Here is a 20,753-nt window from a genome sequence, read left to right as displayed (position 1 = left end):
CATCACTGTTGAAACAGAAATGTGTGTGAAGAGATTTCCTGGAGTTTGCCCTGAGCCTTATTCTGGTCAGGACTTTCATGTCTGACTTACTAAACCCGGGGATGGTAAAAGCTGAAAGAAGGTGCAAATCCTTTAGAGAACAAGGACAGAATACCCAACTGGCTTTAAAAAACTAAAGAATCATTTTAAACTAACATTGTTTTTCCCAGTAATTCCAAATGCAAGCACTCTCATGGACTGCATAACAAAGCTGACTGTTTCTGGTAAACTCCATTTGAATTAACTCTGGTTCAATGATACCAATCAATTCGATTTTTTTTTTTTAAGTGCTAGTTGGCCAAGCCCTTGTATATAGTCCTGGATTAAACTATCATAGTAGTTCCTGGGTTTGTGTGTAGCTTATAAAAAGATGCTTTACTTATTAGAATTTCTCAGTTTTGGTCAGTAAGGCATGAGCTATGTAAGAGCACTCCATATACATTTGGCTCAAATTTGGATGTTTCCTCATTAATCTGATGCAATGCTTAAACATAGCAGCAAAGCAAGATTAACTCCCATCTTCCCTGTCTGCTGGGGCTAGGTCTGACTTCATGGGAGTGACCTGAGTCTAATTCTAGGGAGTTTTAGCTAGAAGGGGAGAAGAGCACTGCAGGGGATTTTCTGGAGAGGCCATAGCATGTTGTTGGAGGCTTCTTATTTTGAGAATACCCATGTCTTTCTGGAATTACTTTTGTCCATTTTGGACCAAAAGTTCATGTCCCTAGCAGATTGTTCCATGACAGCAGCTGGGCTGTGGAGGAAGGGGTGTGTGTGTGGTGAGAGAGTAGGAGTGAAGACCAGAATTTCCAGCTGCAGCTGGTGTGTGTGCCATGGAGTGAGTTGAGTTGTCCTTTCTTCACCCTGTTGAACAAAAATCTTCTGTTCTGCCTTTCGTTCTCAGACACTGAGCAAACCAGGTGCTCGTTTGTGCACTGTGGTGGTGTTCTGTTGAAATTACTGGAGCTACTGTGTTGCACCAGCTAAGTATTAGTCTCAGTGTAATTAATTCAGCATGTTTAGAAGATCCCTGGAGCTCAGTTAGCAAACAGAAGATTGCTGTCACTCCAGGGAAGGACTTTCCTCAAGCAGAGGTTCAGGAAAGTGTAGGAGTGATCCTATGCTGCAAATTTCTGTGGAGAAATGAAACATTTTGGTTCCCAGCACTAGAAAAGCTTCTTTAAGCTTTTCAGTTCCAGAAAAAAACAAGGTAGAACACTACCTAATATACCAACAGCTTCAGGTTGTCCTACTGTACAGAGCTGGTGCCTGTTTGGATGGAAGCCTTGTTCTTCAGTGTTTGCTTACAAGGCAGTTGTGAGCTGCTGTGACCCTTTGTTCATCATTTTTAATTATAATAGCTTGGCAGAGTAGAGCAGGGAGGCAGAGTTGGAACAGCAAAGTCTGCAGTGGTCAGAATTGGGATGTATTAGCAGCAATTGTAGGGAAGCAGACTGAGGGACGCTGATTACAACGCTATTGAGAGTGCTTCAGGGGAGAGATGAACCTTGTGTTGGCACAGCAAAGGTGAATTTTGCAAATGGAGCTTGCAGCATGCTGGAACTTCTGAGAACTAATATTTCAGGAGCTTGGTGAGTGCATTAGTGATGTATGTAGTGTCACACAGTTTCAGCACAAGAAAGCCAGGAGTGTTGAAATATCCCAGTTTTGCTCTTACATAGTCTTTTAGAATGCGAGCGCAACAGCAGAATTGACTGTTCTGGCTGACAGCGCTGCTGCTCTGACAGCGGGATGTAACCCAAGGACTTTTATTTTCCCTCAGTAAAGGACATTGAAACAAAAGACAAAAATTGGTAATTTTTCCTGAATTCCTTGAGTTGTCTTTGGCTATATGTACAAAATCTAACCTTTGGTAAGACAAATTAAGCCTTGATTCTTACAACACTGACTTGTTTCTCACCTTCCCTGTGTTTCCCAGACCGTGGTGCGGGGCAGCACCGTGGAAGTGGAAGGCTACATCTCTGGGTTGCTCAATGACATCCAGAAGCTTTCTGCCATCAGCTCGAACACTCTGAGAGGCAGGAGCCCCACCAGCAGGAGGAGAGCCCAGTCCCTCGGGCTCCTGGGAGATGAGAGACCCCCAGACATGTACCTTCAGAGTCCTGAAGGAGACTGGGCAGACAAGTATGGGAACTACCTCAACTGCAATGGTGGGTCCAAGGTGGCCCGGAGGCAGACCATGTGGCCGGATTACAAGCCCCGCCTGGAAGGGCAGTCTCATCCCAACGGGATGGTGACAAAAGCCCAGTCCCTGGGGCCCTCAGAGTTCCAGGGCGCCGATGGCAGCTGTGTGCAGCGCATCTCTGGGCTGCAGCACGTGCCCGCTGTGCCAGGGGAGAGTGACACGGCCATGAGGAGCCCGGAGGAGGGCTGGCTTCAGCGCCAGCCCAGCGCCAGGCCCTTGGGGGAAGGCAGCCCCAACTCCAAATCACGGGAGAACAGCCTCAAGAGGAGGCTCCTGCGCAGCGTGTTCCCCTCATCCAGCACCTCAAACAAGCCGGGCCCTCCCCTGCAGATCAAGGTAAGAGTTATTCACTGGACTGCAGTGTTGACTTTACAGTTCCAGAGGTTACGTATGCAGCCAATTTAATTGCAAACATCGGGTAACCATCTGTTCTTGTTATGATTAATGTTGGAATTAAATAGTCCTGAGCAGAGGAAATGTGTGGTCCGCCTGAGCTCCATAAGATGCTGCAAGGCACAGCTCAGGATGGCAGCCAGATCTCCAGCAGAAGGTTTGGCGGAGCTGCAGGAACGTGGGCTGGGAAGGACGAGGGGACTTAGTCACTGCCTTCTGTGAGGTAAAGGCATAGCTGCAATGCCATTCTGCTGGCCCCAAAAAGCCTTTGCCTTTTGGGAAATTGCCACGATTTGCATTAGCAGAGTATTCTTCTGCCTGTGTAAACCAGAACTAACTTGGGGGAGTGTGTTGGTTATAGCTCTATCTGCCAGGCCACTACAGCAGCAGGGTTTGCAGCAGCACCCACGGTGCTGTCACACAGGAAGTCAGACTGTTGGATTTTGTAAAGGGTGGGACAGCTCATAGCTACAGCTCCCCCAGGAAAGCTGTCCTGAATGGATGACTCATTTCTTGTTAAACTGAAAATCTCTGGTTCCTGGTACTGGATAGGAAATGCAACCATTGCTTCTTTTCCATTCTGGGCTGACCCAGCATCTGTCTTCTGTGCATAGTTTCAAAGCTGATGCTGGGCCTGGCTGATTCCCAACAGCTGTGAACTGGGAGGATGATGACAGGAACCACTGTCCAAACCAACCTGACTGTTCTGAAGGGTGTTGCAGGGAGGAGATGTCTCCAATCCAGTTTCTTGCAGTTTGTATAAGGATCCAGGCTCAAGGCTTTGGGCACAGCGGCTTTTCTTTCCAAGGGAGAGGATTTTGAAAGAATGCAGTCCTTGTGTAACACAAACCGCATTTATTGCGGTCTCAGTGACTCTGGGCTGATTTAAACTGCTTCGAGGCCTGTCCCCTGAGTACCTAGAACTGGCCACTTCTCTCTTCCCCAGAGTGTCTTTGCCATGCTCAGCACTTCCAGGAGCAGGACCCAAAGTTGCCAGCCAAGTGAATGTGCTTGGGAGTGTGTGAGCTCCAGCTGTTTGTCAGAGGAGAGGAACAGGGAAGACCTTTAGGACTAATTTATCTCCCACAGATCCAGTGAGGGATCTGTGCCATAGTTGTTTATCTAAGATGTTCTTACCAGCCTCTGATGATGAAAACCTGGGTTGCCTGCTCTGTGTAAGATGTGTAAGAAATGTGTAATTGCAGATTAAAGGAACTATAACTGAATCATGGAAGACTGGTTTGGGTTGGTAGAGACCTCAGTGTCCATTGGGTTCTACCCCCTACCATGGGCAGAGACACCTTCCACTAGACCAGGCTGCTCCAGCCTGATTTTGAACACTTCCAGAGATGGAGCATCCACCACTTGGCTGGGTAGCTGGCTGGAATGAAAAGGTGGTGCCTTGAAAAGCACCATGGTAAGTTTGATTGCACCTTCCTTATGAAGGGAAGGAGTGGTAGAACCAGTGGCACCTCAAAATGTCCCAAGACAGAGAACAGGTACATGGGGACTGTCAGATTACAGGAGCAGGAAATAAGACTTATACGTGGTTAAGCAAACATGTGTGAGCTTGCATGCATGTTGTGTGCCCTTCTGCATGCTCTGGGTTATGTAAAACGTGGTTTTTTTCTCTCTCCTGAGACAAAACAAGATTTGGGAAGTAAATTCTGTGTTGCTGTGAGCATGTCAGCACAGGACTGCCGGGGTGGAGCTGGTGTACGGAGAGGAAGGAGCTCCTGACAGGCAGTTGTGTTTGTGCTGTGCCCTGATGCTGCTCAATTGTGTTTTCCAGGGCCTCTCTGTGTGTGAGGCTTATGCAGATTCTGCTCTTGACAAAAATCCTTGATTAAAACCCAAAGTGCATAGAATTAAATCCTACACAATTATTCCCTGTCTGAGACAGGGAAAACGAGTGCTCTTGTAAAAAATTCTCAATTGGCAGTTTTCAGTTCCCATGCCCATATTATTAACTTTATTAATAAATCTCTCTGAATTGTGAGAGAGAAAAAGCTTTTTGCTTTGAAGTTTGTTTTGCCCTATAATATAAATGATGGGTTTGCTCTTTCTGAAGTTGCTTCTTTGACAGATCTACTATTATTTTGCATATATTTATATACGTATACTATGTATATTTTACATATACATATGTACGTATATAATGTATTTTGTACCTCACCTGCTAAATGTTGTTGATTTTAATTAATCAATATTTCCAGGGTGAGTATTAGCATGACAGTGTTTATCCTTCCTGGCATGGAATGCATATCCTGAAGCCACATTCCCACAGGCTGTGATCTTACTACATCTCCTACACTAAATAGGGTTGAGCCTGCTTGTCATTTGAGTGGGAGGTCTCCAAAAACCTCGAGCAATTCTAATCCAAATTCACTGCAGGTCAGTTTTAAGCCAGCAAGGGGGCAGGTAGCTAGCTCTGTGTAGCAGGAGTCTTATGTTGGCTGCCTCCAGCTGTCCTGGTGCCTGGTGCTTTTCCCAAAGTGGAGAGCTAATTCCATGCTTGATCGACAGGAATGCTCTACAGGTACCAGTGGAAAGTGCAGAGAGTGTTTTCAGTAGGCAGAGTGTAATTACCCAAAGGGAATTAGGCCAAGACTTCAAAGTGATTTACAGCCTTGGCATGAATCCCCTTTCCTTTTATACAAAGGAAGATCAGAGGCATGGAGGGATAAAGGATTTTCAAATTCTCTGCAGCACAGGTTGCCCCTGATTTTTGGTGGCAAGGTTGGAATGCTTTTTAGCAGCTGGGGTTTTTTTCTGTGGGTTTTGTGTCTTGGTGGTTTTTTTAAAGCATGTTCCCTTTAAACTGCCTCAATTTGGAGGCCGCTAAAGCGTAGCACCCATTCCCTAAGGGATTCTTGAAGATTTTGCATCTAAGGACATCTTCATCCAAGCCATGTGTTGGACAGACCTGGAGACAGGAACCTGAAGCTCTTGACTCCAGTCTGCTCCAAGGTGGGCTAGGGCAGAGTGGGATGACACAGAGCTGATTTCTCTCTGCTTGTTAATCCAACCATCACTTTGTTTTTCCTCTTTGTTCTTCTTGAAGCCTAATGCTTTCTTCAAGCCCCAGCAGTGGGGGTCCCCGCACAGCCCTGCAGCCAAAGCCCAGTCTCTCCCCCCAGACCAACCTGCCTCTGAGTTCCCCAGGATGATCTCCGAAGCTGGGACCCCCCAGAAGTCCCCCACAGCAGAGAAGGCTGTGGCAGTGCCACCAGGCCGGCCCTCCCCAGCAGGGTCCCCCAGGAACAGGCAGACCCAGACCAGCTCTAGCAACCTCCACCTGCCCCAGGACTCTGCTGGGAAGGGGCAGCCAGCCAGTGAGGACCCTGTGGTTGTGACTCACGAGCAGTTCAAAGCTGCCCTCAGGATGGTTGTGGACCAGGGAGATCCCAGGGCACTGCTGGAAAACTACATCAAGATTGGGGAAGGCTCCACAGGAATCGTGTGCATCGCTCGGGAGAAGCACTCGGGGCGCCAGGTGGCCGTGAAAATGATGGACCTGAGGAAGCAGCAGCGCCGGGAGCTCCTCTTCAATGAGGTGAGAGTGCTGGAGACAGCGGGATTCTGCTGTCCTCACTGGAACCATCAGTGTGGCAACAGGAAGGGAAGAGCAGGATCATCTTCCTTTTAGTAGTGTTATGCTCATACCAAGAACAGCTCTTGCTGGGGGATGGAGGCTCTGTGCTGTAGTTGCAGGGCTGTGTGTGCTCACTTGGTTGGATAGGATGAAGTGCAGTGGGTGATTTTGTGGTGGTCACTTGTCCACTGTGGTTTTACAGGTGGTGATAATGAGGGACTATCAACATGTCAACGTTGTGGAGATGTACAAGAGCTACCTCGTGGGAGAAGAGCTCTGGGTGCTGATGGAGTTCCTGCAGGGAGGAGCCCTCACAGACATCGTGTCTCAGATCAGGTATAAAGCAAAATCCCAGACATCAACATGGGAGAGCAAGGACAGCAGAGTGGGGATTTCTGGGACAAATTGGTTCCCTCAGAGATCTTGTGTTTGCAGTGCCCTGAAACTACTACAGTTTATAACTGTTATCAATTTTGAGTATGTGATAATACTTCTGATGTAGAAGGGACTAATTTAAAGTACTGATCCCTTTAGATTCCCACTAGTCATCTCCTTGATGACCTTCCCTGTAAAACACAGTACTTTAAAAAAGTGTTTACTGTATCTGTTGAATCCCAGCCAGGACCTTCATTGAATAAGTATTAAAGAAATAGTTTTCAGTGGTGCAACCTTAGCCACAAATTCAACCTCACTAACTCCTCTGGAGAAGTGCAGCAAAGCCTTGAGATCTGGACTCCTTCCCAAATTTCATTGCCTAAAGATAGCAACTACTGGACTCTCTCCTAATTTGTTTCCTTATCTATATTGCTTCATGTTCAATAGTACCCAAGGCATTTCTGTAGGGCAAATAAGTTGTTCTCAGATGGCCTCTGGTCCCTCTCAGAAGGTGTTCTGATGATGCAGTTATGGTGATTGTGTCCTACCCACACCTCTGGAGCACCCTCCTCCTGCTTCAGAGCAGTCCTGCAAGGCTGGAAACTGGGACAGGGAATGCCAGTGGAAAGACTGACCAAGAAGGTCTGTAGGATGAGTGTTTCTTTTTGGAAGATTCAGGATCTTAACTGGATTACAGTTAGGCAGTATTGATAGCACTAATTGTATTCAGTTTTTAAAAGACCATAGTATACCTTTAGTTCACATATGTGCTTGGCCTAGGTCCTGTGGTGGGTTTAAGGCATGTATCTTACTCTGCTTGGTGGATTTAAGGCATGTATCTTGCTCTGTTGGATTCTGAGTTTTGGAAGTACAATTTTGAGAGGCATCAAGAGCCACATTGTCCTCTGTAGCCTCCACAACCCCACTTGGAAGGAGTGTTCTGGAGACACTTACCTGGGCAGGCCCTTCCAGAATTGAGTTCAGAGGCATCTCAGGGTCTGCAAGCCAACATTTAATTCTGAGGAGTGCTCAGTCACAGCTTACAGGGCCAATGAAACTCCTGTAGCTCTTGGCCAGCACTGAATTGCAGATAAAAAGTGATGAAGAAGTTTATGAAGGGTCTGTGTATTTATATCCACCAGTGAGACCTCAGCCATGATTTGTTTAAAGAAGCTTCCTTTAAACTTGTTAGTGAATGCTTTTTTTTAAATCTCATGATGGAAGAAGGATCTGTTATAACCATAACATTTATCAGAAGTAAGCTGCAAACCTTTATCAGTTTTTCCCAGGAAGGAAAATGCCATCATTGCAGTCATTAAACTTTTGCTGAGGGGAATAAGTGATTTACATCTCCAGGAGTGAGGTAATCCTCCAGTAATCTGTTTTACACTATGCAGTCACTTGACTGAAACCAAATTCCATACGTGACAGGGTGAAAGTGCACCTCCTGTGATCTTTGGGAACCCCAGGGCTTTCAGGTGGATCAGCTCAGGCACTATGAAAGGAAAAGCACTGTTCCTAAAGGCATTGGGTTCTGTGCTGGGAAGTGCCACAGGTAGCCTTTTCCCTCTCCCTTTTCAGGTTAAATCTTAAAGACAGAAGTAGCCCCCTGATATCCCTCAGATTTAGTTGCCATCAGTGTGGCACAGTGCAGGTACAATCTTGTAGCTGTCCTGGTTTGGGATGCCAGACAAGCAGCACAAGTGTAGATTTCTCAGCTGATGCTATAGGAATTGTTATGGGTTTGGAAGGTACTGTTCACTGCACAGTTCTGCCTTCTGAGTGCTCTCTTCTCCTTAGGCTCACTTGCAGATCCGAATTTGAGGAGGTTTCATTTCTGTCCTCAACCAGGGGTTGTTCAGAACAACTGCTAGAGACAGGCTGAGAATCCACAGTACACAAATTGGTACTTCAGCTATTCTTTGAAATAATTTACTTCTAGCATTGCTCAGTGTAAACATGGAGAGCTATCACTGTCCCCAGGTACAGGAGAGAATTTTCATTTCTACCATTTTCACTTGATTGTGAAGGTTTCTGTATTGCTGTTCTAACAACAGCTTCTAAAGAGGGGCTTCTTGGGGCTCATATTCCATGTGCTAACAGTGGTAGAAATCAGTAGTGCCTTCCCTGCTTGTAGCCTGTGCTATCTTTAGTTATGTGTGAGTGTACCCCAGGTGTCTGCAAACACCTAAAGGATCCTAAAGGATCCCTATATTCGCTGTCGAATTATGCATTTGGATTTTTTTGTGGATACAGTTGCACAATAAGCCTTGTGAATAATGTCTTTACTGTGTTTGCTTAAAAATAGCTGTCTCACCAGTTACTGCAGCACCTTGGCATCAAGCAGCACTGCTGCCTGTCAGAACTGCTTGAAACAGCATCTTGCAGAATGAATTTAGGTACAGAACTCAAAGTGCAATTTCTCGGTATTAAACCTATGAAAACTTTAAAGTTGTCAAGCCTCAAGTAAAAAATGTTTTCCTCAGTAACAGACGTGGAATGGTGATGGTGAGATGGTGATTGTCACAGGGAACCAAAGTGTCTGTGTTTCAACCCCTGAGCCCCTGTGAAGAAGCACTGTGCTCTGCACAGTTTAAGTGCCCTGTCTGTAATTGCAGGCTGAACGAGGAGCAGATTGCCACAGTGTGTGAGTCGGTGCTGCAGGCTCTGACCTATCTCCACTCTCAGGGGGTCATTCACCGAGACATCAAGAGCGACTCCATCCTTCTGACGTTGGATGGCAGGGTGTGTTTCCTCAGACAAATTGTTTCCTGTCTTCTGCTGCTGCAGCTTCTGTCTCTTACTTCCTTTCTGCTCCCAATCCCTTGTTTTCCCCTTGTCCTTTTACTCTCTTTGTCTGTAGCATTTCCCTCTGTGTTGTTTAAGGCTTATTTTTAAGGTTGGTTGCTTTTCTCTTTGTACAGGTCAAACTCTCTGATTTTGGCTTCTGTGCTCAGATCAGTAAAGATGTACCTAAAAGAAAATCCCTGGTGGGTACTCCTTACTGGATGGCTCCAGAAGTCATTGCAAGGATACCATACACCACCGAGGTAAGGGACCACCTCCCTAATAGCAGGAGAGCAAGTGACAGTCTGAAGTGTCACAGGAAAATAACTATTGGCTTTTCTAGGAAGTCTCTAGATTCTATTTAGAAAACAAACTCAACTATGACTACAGCTTTGATGGTGTTAACATCAATATTTCCTAAATCAGTAGAAAACCAGATTGTTCTGCTTCTAGGAACAAGGCATCAACTTCTTGTATTTTTACACCTAAAGCTTGGCCTAGACTTGTGTTTGCTGTCGACCGATGCGAGCAAGGAGCAGCCTGTGACATTATAGGGATCAGTAAATCAGTTCCATAAAGGTGGTGGAGGGGGGGAGATGTGAGCTCTGAGAGGCTCACCTCAGGGAAAGCAGACATGGGAACTCTGGAGTTCTGGGCAGGTGGCAGCAGACTGACTAGTTTTGTTTACCAACCAGCCAGGTACAGGCGGTTACTTGCACACCTTTACATGTTGCAACACCAGCATGGCTCAGTCCTGGGTGCAAAATTGACTTTGTTGAACTTCTGTAAGGAGCCCAAAAGCATTAAGGGCATCAGTGTCGGACTCTCAGTACCATTTGTCATGGATGGGGTGTTGTGGTCTTTGTGAAAGCAACGAAATAAAAGACCTGCTCCTCTGGAGTGTGTGTATTGATATGACATTGTGTCCCACAGGTGGATATCTGGTCTTTGGGGATCATGGTCATAGAGATGGTAGATGGAGAACCCCCCTACTTCAGTGATTCTCCAGTCCAGGCAATGAAGAGACTCCGTGACAGCCCTCCTCCCAAACTGAAAAACTTCCACAGGGTGAGCATGCTGCCAAACACTTGTAAGCCTGATGGTTATCATGGGCAAATATCCATATCAGCTGTTCTCAGTACAGCTGGCTGTGGAAATGGTCTTGCTAGGACATGTTTCTTGGGGAACAGCTTTGGCCTCAGGGTCTTAGTGGCTGCAAGCTGCTGCTGACAGCTGGTGGCTGCTTTAGGAAACAGCCCTGGCAGTGTGAGGGCACCTGGGCATAAATGGAGAGTGCAGGTCAGAGCTGCTTTAGATGGACCCAGCAGTTCCCAGCTTACTGATGTTGATTGAGTAGCTTATCTTCCAGGGAAGGGAACAGGAGGATCCCTGCTCATGAGAGTTTTCAGCTTCATGACCCTCAGGACTACAAAGGATGCATTATGGTCAGAGCAGGTGAGCTCAGGACAGATGCAAACTCATGGAGACACTGCAGCAGCTCAGAAGATGAACTTGGCTCCATGGTTTCTTAGGAAAAAGTAGCAGTGACATGAGAAGTAGTGCTCACCTTTCAGTGCCCGCTTAAAGAAGTCTTCCTTTCATTCCATGCCCAGCCTCTGAGATCAAACAGCTTCTGCAGCATCCTGAGCTACCCAGCCTTTCCAATTAATCAGAGCATCTGCAGCTGCTAAAACTGAATTATTTAAGAGAGGAGACTGCTGAACTAACAGCACACATTCCAACATCAACAGCTGTTCTTTCCTTTTTGCCTTAGCAACACTAATTAAAATTTCACAGTCACATTCTGGACCTGGTGCTTGCTCTCCTTGGGCAGTGTAAAACCATCCTGGTCTGGGTCACACCTTGCTTGGTGACATGGACATGCCACAGGCTGTGACAATCAGAGCTGGTTACGATCTTGCTCTGCTCCACTTTGTACTGGAAAGCAGACTGGCTTCCAGCAGACCGATTTACAGGCTGGTGGGCATCCTCCCCAGTGTCCTGCTGGAGTGCAGCTCCAGCTGTGGATCCAGCCTTCCATTCCGGTGCTCATTCATGCCTCACTGTGGTTGGTGACTGCAGTTCTGGGGGCAGCAGGTTAAAGGGATGTGACCTAGGATAATCCCTGCTGCATTGCTAAAACATGGGCAGATTTATAGACAGGGATACAAGCTGGATCCTGGCACTCGTCCTGAGCTGTGTGGTGCCTTCTCCAGCAATCCTAAGTGAAGTCATCCAAAGCACTCCTGAGATGAGCAATATCTCAGTGTGAACAGTATTTCAGGATCTACTGAGGGAACCAGAGCTGGGACAATGCCCCAGTCTAAACTGGGTGTAATTATCAGCATTACAATAAATAAATATATGCCAAGATAATTTTTTAATTCCATTTTAATAATGCAGAGCATTAAACCAGTCAGAGATGTGCAGGGTCATGAAGTGATGCTTGGGGCTGCCTACTACCAGGCTTTTACACCCCTTCCAAAGGACAAACCTGTGAGGTCATTCAGCTTTTTGGTACTGATGCTGCAGCTTCTTCATCTTCTTGTACCATTAGCACGAGGGTTTTTCAGGCTCTCAGAACCTAGGGGAGAACTGTGGCTATAGGACACGAAAGAACACAAGCACACATCACTGTTCTCAAGGTGAAGGTAAAAGGGAAGTTTGTTCTCTTACTCTAACATTTATAGTTTTCCAAAAGTGACAGTGGATTGGAGGGTGACAGTTCCACCTCTCCAATGACACTGGACAAACTAACAGTCTGTCAACTTTCTCCTCTTCCATAAAGGAATGCAAAACAATCAACTATCTACAGCAAGTGTATGAGAAAGTTCGATACAAAAATGTCAACACTAGAAGGCTTAGAAAATATTAAGAAATCAGGGTGACAGAGAACTCTATTTAACTGCCTTTCCATAATCTGTGACCAGTAAAAGAATGCATTGATGCCCTCTTCCCATTCAAGTGCTGTGCCCAGGTAGCAGGAGTCCTGCAGAGTTTTTTAGCTGAAATCCAGGAAAGTTTAAGTAACAAAATGGGAAGCAGAAGTAATTCAAATGGAAGGATGTGGCAGCTAGTCTTAGTTTAATTGACTGTATCCCATTGAAAAGAAAACAGCCTAAGTGTTGTGCCTAGTAGTGACAGAAAGTTATGTCCATAGCATAAAAAGCATGTGACCCATGTCACATTGCTGGAAAAACAGGGATACAGACTGGGAATGTGCAGGATCCTTTTAACCACACCCACCTTGGCAGCCTGGTGTTGCATGAGCTGTGCCTGGTCCCTTTGCAGGGTTGACTTGGTTGGTTGCTTTTTCACAGACCTCCCCTGTTCTGAGAGACTTCTTGGAGAGGATGTTGACACGGGATCCATTGGAAAGAGCAACAGCACAAGAACTTCTGGATCACCCCTTTTTGCTCCAGACAGGACTTCCAGAGTGCTTGGTGCCCCTTATCCAACAGTACAGGAAGCGCACCTCCACCTGCTGACTTTATATGAGGGGAAACTCTAGGGAAAAGGAGTGTTTATAAAAGAAATATATAGAAAAAATTAAAGAGCCCAGGCAGTCTCAACCTGTGAATGGTGCTTGGAACTTGCCAGTGATTGTTTTGGAGGACAAATATGAATCCTGTCCATGCATCCTCAGCCTCCTGTGGCTTCTCCTTTGCTGAAGACAATCAATACAGACTGGATCTGAGTGAGACCAAGTCTGTCTCAAGGATAAAGCGGGTATTCCATGGCTTGCGGATCACTGCTGCCGAAGGATGGCATTCAAAAGTGGAGTCTGAAGTTGTGTTTCTGAATGTCTGTGGGTTTCTGCACACCCAGGCTGCTGACTACTGAGCTGGAACGATATTTCCCACCTAGAAATGTGATCTTTGTTTCCTTCATTGTGCACTGGAGCCATGAGCTGACTCACTTTGGGGCACAGACCCCTTTAAACTGTCAATGCACAAAGACCTTTTTTTTTTCCTCTGAGACTTTTTCACAGATTATTTTAATTTCCCTTGGTTAAATATGGACCTAGAAACCTGCACACACTTCCTTAGGGAGCAGATGTGATATGTATATATTTGTTTCTAAGTGGCTCTCTTGCATCAACATGCTTCTCTTTTGCTGCAGAATGTGTATGGTTTAGTGGTCAATCTTGAATCCATTTCATGATTTTAAACTTTTGGAGGGGGAAGCCCTTGGATACGGTCCTCAAAGTGGACTCTATGAAGACCAGGTGCTCTTACCACCAGGATCATATGGTTAAAAATTCACCATTTGCAACACCTTGTGTGCTGGTTGGAATGTGAACAGCATACTCCTGTGACTTGCTTTCCCAGTCCTTTCTCTCTGGAGAGGCTGAGAAGTGCTGCCCTGGGGCAGTTATTGGGTAGCATTTTGGGGATGCTGTAGGAGACCAAATGGAAATATTTGAGCTATCCTGCATATCCCAGGATTGATTTTTGTGTTTGTGTGCTGCTGTCTGGCTATTGGTCTGCCCTTCCCCGTCAGCCCTTTAATGTGGAAGGTTTCTGGTTGTCTAAACAGCTCTTTCAGCTATTTTGATGTAGTTTTAGGTATTTTGTATGCTGCACTCTCTGATCAGTGAGATCCTCAAGGTAATTGGACTCTAGGTCGGGATTAACATTGTACAGTGATGGTGTGTGTTGTTGTGAGGTCTCAAGAATATGTTTGTAGATGTGGAGCTGGGATCTTGTTTTGAAACTCCAGATACCAAGATTTTGGACTTTTAGGTATTCTCAGGACAGTCCTGCTGTCTCAGAAACTGACCTCAGAACTGCATTTTCTTCAGAAGATGTTCATAACCTCTGTCCTCTGCTATTTGCTCCAGCTACAGATCCTGCTTCAAAATTGAAGCCATGGTTGATTACTTGAAGTAATTTGGGATGGAATTCATCTGCACTGCTGCCAGCCAGCAGAGGGTGGGCACCCAGTCTGCAGAATGTGTAGGTTGGCTCTGTAGCCCATGGGGAGAGGAACACCCCTGGGGCAACAGCTCCAGAGGTGGTTCATCCCCTTGGTTCGGACATCTGCTGAAGGACAAAATCACTCTCTCTCTCACCCATGGCAGGTAGAGAGGTCATAGGGGGTTTCTGTAAACTCGATGTCTAAGTTTGGGCTGATGGAGTTGGTTGAAATCAATTCATTAAGCTCCTCCTTAGCTGCACTGGAAATTTTTTGATGTAAAATGTTTCTGTATTCCCGATATATTGCTTTTTTTTAATGCAAAAAAAGCAGGGCTTGGAAAAGATTTATAATTTGAAACAAACAGTCCTGCTCGTCTTTAGTTGTGAATCCTTTGCACTTGTGTTTTAAATTAAAGTAGTTCTTGATTTATTCATAAACCTGTTAAAGTGTTGAGATGCTTAAAAATGTGTCTGTAGTTCAGAGATGCGAGTGTGAACCGAGGAGACTGGGGCAGGAGCCTGGATCCTGAGTCCTGAAACAAAGGCTTCTGGGAGACAGAGATGATAGGTTTAGCATTTAACACCATTTTATATTTTAGTCCAAATCTAACTAAACACAGTGAGGGAAGGTCCTGGAAAAATTGCCTTCAAGTATCTTATAAAATTTTAAAATCTCATTACCATATTTCTGAGGAATGCAGAAAGGATCCATCTTCCTGTGCAGTGTAGAATTAAATTCCTGCTTCTTATGTTTCTCTCTTTGCAGTTCATGCACGGCCCGGCACCAATTAACTGCTCCATTACTTAGATGAGTGTGGAATCAAACATAAATCCTAAGATAAATCTAGATTAGCTGAGAGATTGAAGCTCTGTCTCCAGGGCCGACAGCTCCTTCCCCAGGAACCAGGCAGCCAGGCAGGAGAATGAGGATGCAGAGCAGGTTTGGAATTTGTATTGCAGTAGTGTTCAGGTCGGGATTTCATGTATGCTTGGTGACATCTGATTGTACAACGAGGTGCAGCCTCTACTCTGATGAGCCCAGAGCCTACTCAGTGGGTAATTATGCTCAGAGATGCTGTTTTCTCTGAGTATCTTTCCTTTTCTACAAGGGTGCACTCGTGTCGCAGGGTTTGCTGCTGTTCTATGTCATGTTTCCCCTGAATCCTTCCCTTGTATTTTCCTTCCTGTCAGCTTTGCTGGTATAGAGCCTTTTTCCTTGCTGGCATAGCTCTGGCAATCAGCATCCCGGAGGCCTTTGAAGATGGCACATGGTATTTATATGAACAATTTGCTGAATCAAACAGGGAGTCTGTCAGTGCTGTCACATCCCAATTGCACTGGTTTATCTATGATGGTGCCTGTCTCCCTCCAACAGGCCTCTGATGTTGGATGCAGCAGCTTATTATCCCATTTCTTTTGGAACCAAACAAATCTTTGTGTAGAGGCCCCTGTTTTTTAACCAGTGGCAACAGAAGGACCCTGGTTCAAATGAGGTTCCTGAATTTGACATTGTTCAGTTTGGTTTGAGACACTGTTTGACACAAGTGCCACCCTTCCCCTGCAGGCTGGGGAGAGCTGCTGGCTATGCCCTGACCAGGTTATAAATGGGATAAGAAGTAATAATCTAGATAATCTCAGGGAATCTTGACATGTGAGATACACGTGGGGCAGTGAGAGTATCTCTAAAACGGAATAGATACTGTGCAGCAGCTCCTTCTCTGAATGCCTTAGGCACATCAGCAGTACCTTTGCTATGGAGGTAAAAGGGACTGGGGTCATTTAGGTACAGTGTCTCCTGTTTGTGTCCCTTGCTGGGGTTGGAGTCCTCCTCTGCTTTAGACATCCTCATTATCTAATTTTTAATTATTTAGTACAAAGGTTGGCCTCACTTAAATATTTTGGGCGCAGGATGAGATCTAAAATATTCCATTTAAAAGATGAAAATTTGGAAAGGATCAGAGATTGTACCTGAATCTGCTGCTGTTCAGTGTCTGACTAGATGTTACTGTCTCAATTGCCATTGAACTGGAGTTCTGTGTGTAATGACAGGCCTGATGGGAGGCCTGTCTGAGCAAAATACCACATTGCCCTGTGCTTGGCAGGTAAGTGAAAACATGGGCAGGGCTGCACAGGAAGGAATCCTCAAGGATGTCTGAATCCCGTGGGAAGAAACAGTGCTGGAAAATCAGATGGCCTCTCCCCTCTGGAGTCTGTGAGTAACCAACCATGGTGTGACTGAATTGTGCTGCTGGAGGGATGGTCGGGTTCAAGATGTGCTCAGGAACCCTTGCAGTAACGTTTGGTTTAGTGCCTTTATTTATTATTCTTTATTATTCATTTGTTTGTCCATTTCCCATCTTGCAGAACTTTCCCCCATTTTGTGCAGACAGGCAGGGAGGTGTTGGAGGCAGCACGGCACACAGGCTCAGAGGCACCCTGGGGAGAAAGGGGGTGATGCAGAGTGTGGTCTGTGCTTCATGGGAGCCCTGGCTTTGCTTTTAGTGATGCTTCTGGTGCACACTGAAAAGTACATTTAGAAGGTGTTATTTAGCACTGAGGTGAAATCTGTGTAAAAGATTACAGCTGTTTTTAATGAAATTTGGCATTAATCCCCTGTGCCAGTGTTGGGTTCCATAACAGAAGGGTTGCAGTGCAGAAACTGTGCTGGGGTTGTGGGAGGGCACAAGTTGTTGTGGTGGGTTTCCTTGCTCAGGTTTCAAACATCAGTGGACATTAATGCCACAAATTCTCTGTGCTGAAGTTCCCTGTGTCATAGTCCAGCTGAGCTCTGGTCAATTTTGAAATGCCCATGCCTCAAGGAACCCCCTGCAGAGCATTTTGCTCCAGTGCTGTGTCAGGCCTTGCTTTGGCCTCTGGGTTTGTGCTGTTCAGAGCTGTGGGGGCACTGATGCTCTGCATGGGGAAGGGACAGAGGAGCTCAGCTTGAGGAGGGCAGAGCAATGGGTTCTGCGGGCTCTCAAATGACTCCTGGGGGGGGGGGGGGGGGGCAGTTGAAGCAAGGCAGGAATTAGAGGTCTCCAAGCTGGAAAGTGAAACTGTTTGGGAATTGTGGCAGGATGGAGGGAAGGAGACTGCAGTGGTGCTGTCCAGTGTCACAGCTTGTGCTGGTGCTGTTGGTAGGAGCAGTCTGTGAGAGTGAACCTGGCCAGCCTGACTTGGAGTATTTGTCCTGTCATATGCTGTGTGAAGGGACAGAGCATGTCCTGCCTGCCACTGTCCCTGTGCAACAGAATCTTTAGGGTGTGATCCTGGAGGAAGGAAAACCTGCAAGCCCCGGCCCTGCTGTTGTGTGCTGGCTTTCCCTGCGTCTCTCTTTGACTCAGGTTTATTCTGCAGGATTCATTTCCAGAGATGCTTTGAGGGAAAAAAAACTAGCCCTGAAACTTTGGCAGTATGTGGAAAAGGGGCCACCCTGTGCCCATGTTCTGGTCTGACATTGGTGTCTGGGTTCCCCCCAGGGAGAGATGGGACAAATTTTCCTTTAAAATAACCTCTAAGAAGCTCCTCTGGAGGGGTTTGAGTGGCCAAAGCTGGTGACACACTGGTGTAGGATGCAGGGCTCAGTGCCCCTGTGCTCCACCTTAGAACTGCCAGTGCTGCCTCTCTGGATTTAAGGTAAAATCTCCAACTGCTCCCTGGCTGCAGTTAGACCTTGCTGGGATCTTTGTTCTCTGATGAGGAAGGGCCTCAAAACACCACAGAGACAGGTGGACAGACAGCCACACGGGGACATGGACACACAGACTCGCAGACAGATACGTGCACACAGACACACATGGAACAGAGAGACACACCCACATGGGCACACATGGACACAGCCACACAGGCCCAGACACTGTGACATTGACATGAACAGACAGATGTGAGACACGGGGACATGGACAGACACACAGAAGACAGATGCAAAGATTGACACACATACCGGGCTACAGACACACAGACATGCAGACACACGCCCATGCTTGCAGACATGGACAGACAGACAGACATGGACACATAGAGATGCATGGATACAAAGACAGACACAAACACACACTCAGGCACAGAGAATACACAGGGACACAACTGGATAGATGGACGCAGACAGACATGTGGACACACACACAGTCCCACACTGAGACATGGATCACACACACACACATGTGGACATACAGACACAAATGGACAGACACCAGACGCACAAACACACAAATGGACACATGCAGACGTACACGTACATACCTAGACACATAGACACACACATGAACACAGGCACGTGGATACAGCTACAGAGACACCTGGACACACACGTGGAGATGGACACACACACTAACTGCAGCTAAGTAACAAGTGACCCCTTGTTTAAGAACTGCTATGTTTTATTTTTTTTTAGAAAATAAATAGCTCAGAAATGTACAATCCATAATTCCAGTACTCTGGTGACACCACAGGGGAGAGGTGGACTCTTGTTGAGTGTTCAGACTAGGCTCGGAACATGCTGTCTCATACCTGCTTGACCTGGGGTTTGGTTTGTTTTCTAGCAGCATTTGAAATTGTTTATTAATGCAGCTTCGGTGTAACTGTTCTCCTGTAGGACACACAGCATGGTGTGCTTTGCTGTGACTGAGCCCATTTCTCACCCCTATCCCCACCTGTGGTGTCTCTTTGTATCAGTGTTTAGGTTTGTTTATTGCTGTTTCATTGAACCGTGTGGAAGGTGTTAGGAGGAGCTGGACTGATGTGAAAAGATGGATGTGAGGAATGATGAGGGAACTGACTCTAAAAACTGTTCTGAATGCAAAGTAAATATTCCTGTAGCTGCTGCTGAGATGCCAACAGGGAGCGTTGGTCTGCAGGCACAGGCCCTTTCCCACTGCTTAAATACCTCAGAGCTCAGGCTGGGGAACACAGAAAGTGCAGTACTCTGAAGGGTGAGCTCTCCAGACTGCTTCCAGATATCTGGAATAATGTGGTACATTCCTGAAGGATTTCAGGAGCTCCCCAGAACGGAAAGGGATGGCAGTAGTTTGTGAAGCTGGTTGTTACTTCACCGTATAACTTCTTGCAGTGAGCAGTAAAGAAGGGCCTCATCTCAGAATATGCTCTCTTCTATCTCCACATCCATTGCAGCTCCCGAGGGCTCAGTCATTGCCAGTGTAAGCCTGGACACCTCTGCCACTGGGATATTTGCTTCCAGTTCATCTGTAGAGCCTTGTTCTCCCTCAGGAATGCTCTGACCTGCTTCCTTCCCAGTCTGTGGCTCTCCAGGAAAGCTGGCTTTGGTGTAGTTCTTCACCATCTCCTGAACCTCCACGTTCAGAGCTCTCAACTTCTCCTCATATTCCACCCGTACCTGCTGCTGGAGCTGCAAATGGAGAATCAGGTCATTCCCACACACTGGAGTCAAGCAGAGAGAGCAGGAGCTCTGGGATGAGCTGTTAGTCCTTCTGGGGTCTGTGTGGGTTCTCTCATCCACTTTCTCACCCCCTGGGAATGGGTGGGCTGAGAGCAGCCATCAAGATTGATTCTCTGGGGTTTGGACTTCTTGTGCCAAGGAACAGCCCTGACCCTAAACATTATTCTTACCTGGCTTTCTCTCTCCTTGATGGACTGAAGATTTGCTGCCTGCTTCTCCTCCAGTTTCTGCTGGAACCTGCCAGTCTTCTCTGTCATCTTTAAAAAGAATAAATTAATCCCCCTCAAGTTCCAGTTTTATAAGCAAGGGCTTTGGATATCCCAAGCTCAGCCTAGCAGGGTGGGCCAGGAGCAGCAGCCTGGATGTAGGGATACCACGACAGCCTGGCAGGTTGAGTGCACATGGGCATGTGGGACATAGGGACAGGGATGCAGACATACAGGGGGATACACACAGAGATACATGGATACACACACTTGCATAAGGACAGACACCTGGACACACACAGACACAGGGATACCTGTACTCACCCACAGACAATCAGGCACAGCTACACACAAATGGACACAGACACAGCTGGACACAGATGGACAAATGGACTCAAATGCTGACACTCACAGACAGACATGGACTGGCACTGGGTCTTCAAAGGGCAGAGCTGGGGTCCTTGAGGTGTCTTTCCTCCCACGTGGCTTTCCCATTGTTCCCAAGTCATGAGTTACAAATGCCCGGGACACTGAGTTCCCCTGGCCACCCCCTCCCCTGCAGAACCCAGAGCTGCGGGAGCAGCCTGACCCCCCTGAACTCACCCGTTTGACTGTCTGCACCACTTCCTGAATGTGGGAATTGTTAATTTCTTTCTTCAACCTTTAAAGAAAATTATAAAACCCTGTAAAATCCAGCTCTTCTCCTTCCATAAAACCCATTTGTCAGGACTGATCAGTTCTATAGTGATCAACAACCCTGTCCTACCACAGAGAGAAGCTGCTGTTCTGCTACAAAGGACAAATAAAACACCAAAACACC

The 20,753-nt window shown here is 46.6% G+C and overlaps 2 protein-coding genes across 4 annotated transcripts in view; one reads left to right on the top strand and one right to left on the bottom strand.

The window, feature by feature from the left end:
• The window catches only part of PAK6 (p21 (RAC1) activated kinase 6), a 38,512-nt gene extending 23,763 nt beyond the window's left edge, over nt 1-14,749 (top strand). For all 3 annotated transcript variants that reach the window (XM_058026190.1, XM_058026192.1, XM_058026191.1), the window contains 7 exons: nt 1,976-2,578; nt 5,700-6,191; nt 6,433-6,566; nt 9,224-9,350; nt 9,530-9,655; nt 10,326-10,460; nt 12,713-14,749. In XM_058026190.1, the coding sequence (XP_057882173.1) occupies nt 1,976-2,578; nt 5,700-6,191; nt 6,433-6,566; nt 9,224-9,350; nt 9,530-9,655; nt 10,326-10,460; nt 12,713-12,880 (1,785 nt within the window). In that variant the 3' untranslated portion in view covers nt 12,881-14,749. The remainder of the gene's footprint in view (nt 1-1,975; nt 2,579-5,699; nt 6,192-6,432; nt 6,567-9,223; nt 9,351-9,529; nt 9,656-10,325; nt 10,461-12,712) is intronic.
• A 3,925-nt stretch (nt 14,750-18,674) lies between these two features.
• Nucleotides 18,675-20,753, bottom strand: part of PLCB2 (phospholipase C beta 2) — a 34,321-nt gene continuing 32,242 nt past the window's right edge. Inside the window, exons 30-32 of the mRNA XM_058027081.1 lie at nt 20,537-20,594; nt 19,898-19,984; nt 18,675-19,676 (exon numbers count right to left, since the gene is read on the bottom strand). Coding sequence (XP_057883064.1) covers nt 19,404-19,676; nt 19,898-19,984; nt 20,537-20,594 — 418 coding nt within the window. The 3' untranslated portion in view covers nt 18,675-19,403. The remainder of the gene's footprint in view (nt 19,677-19,897; nt 19,985-20,536; nt 20,595-20,753) is intronic.

This window comes from Melospiza georgiana, chromosome 6 (assembly GCF_028018845.1).
Source record: "Melospiza georgiana isolate bMelGeo1 chromosome 6, bMelGeo1.pri, whole genome shotgun sequence".
NCBI lineage: Eukaryota > Metazoa > Chordata > Aves > Passeriformes > Passerellidae > Melospiza > Melospiza georgiana.
The sequence above is the reverse complement of the archived record's forward strand: the minus strand, read 5'-3'. Positions and strand labels throughout refer to the sequence as shown.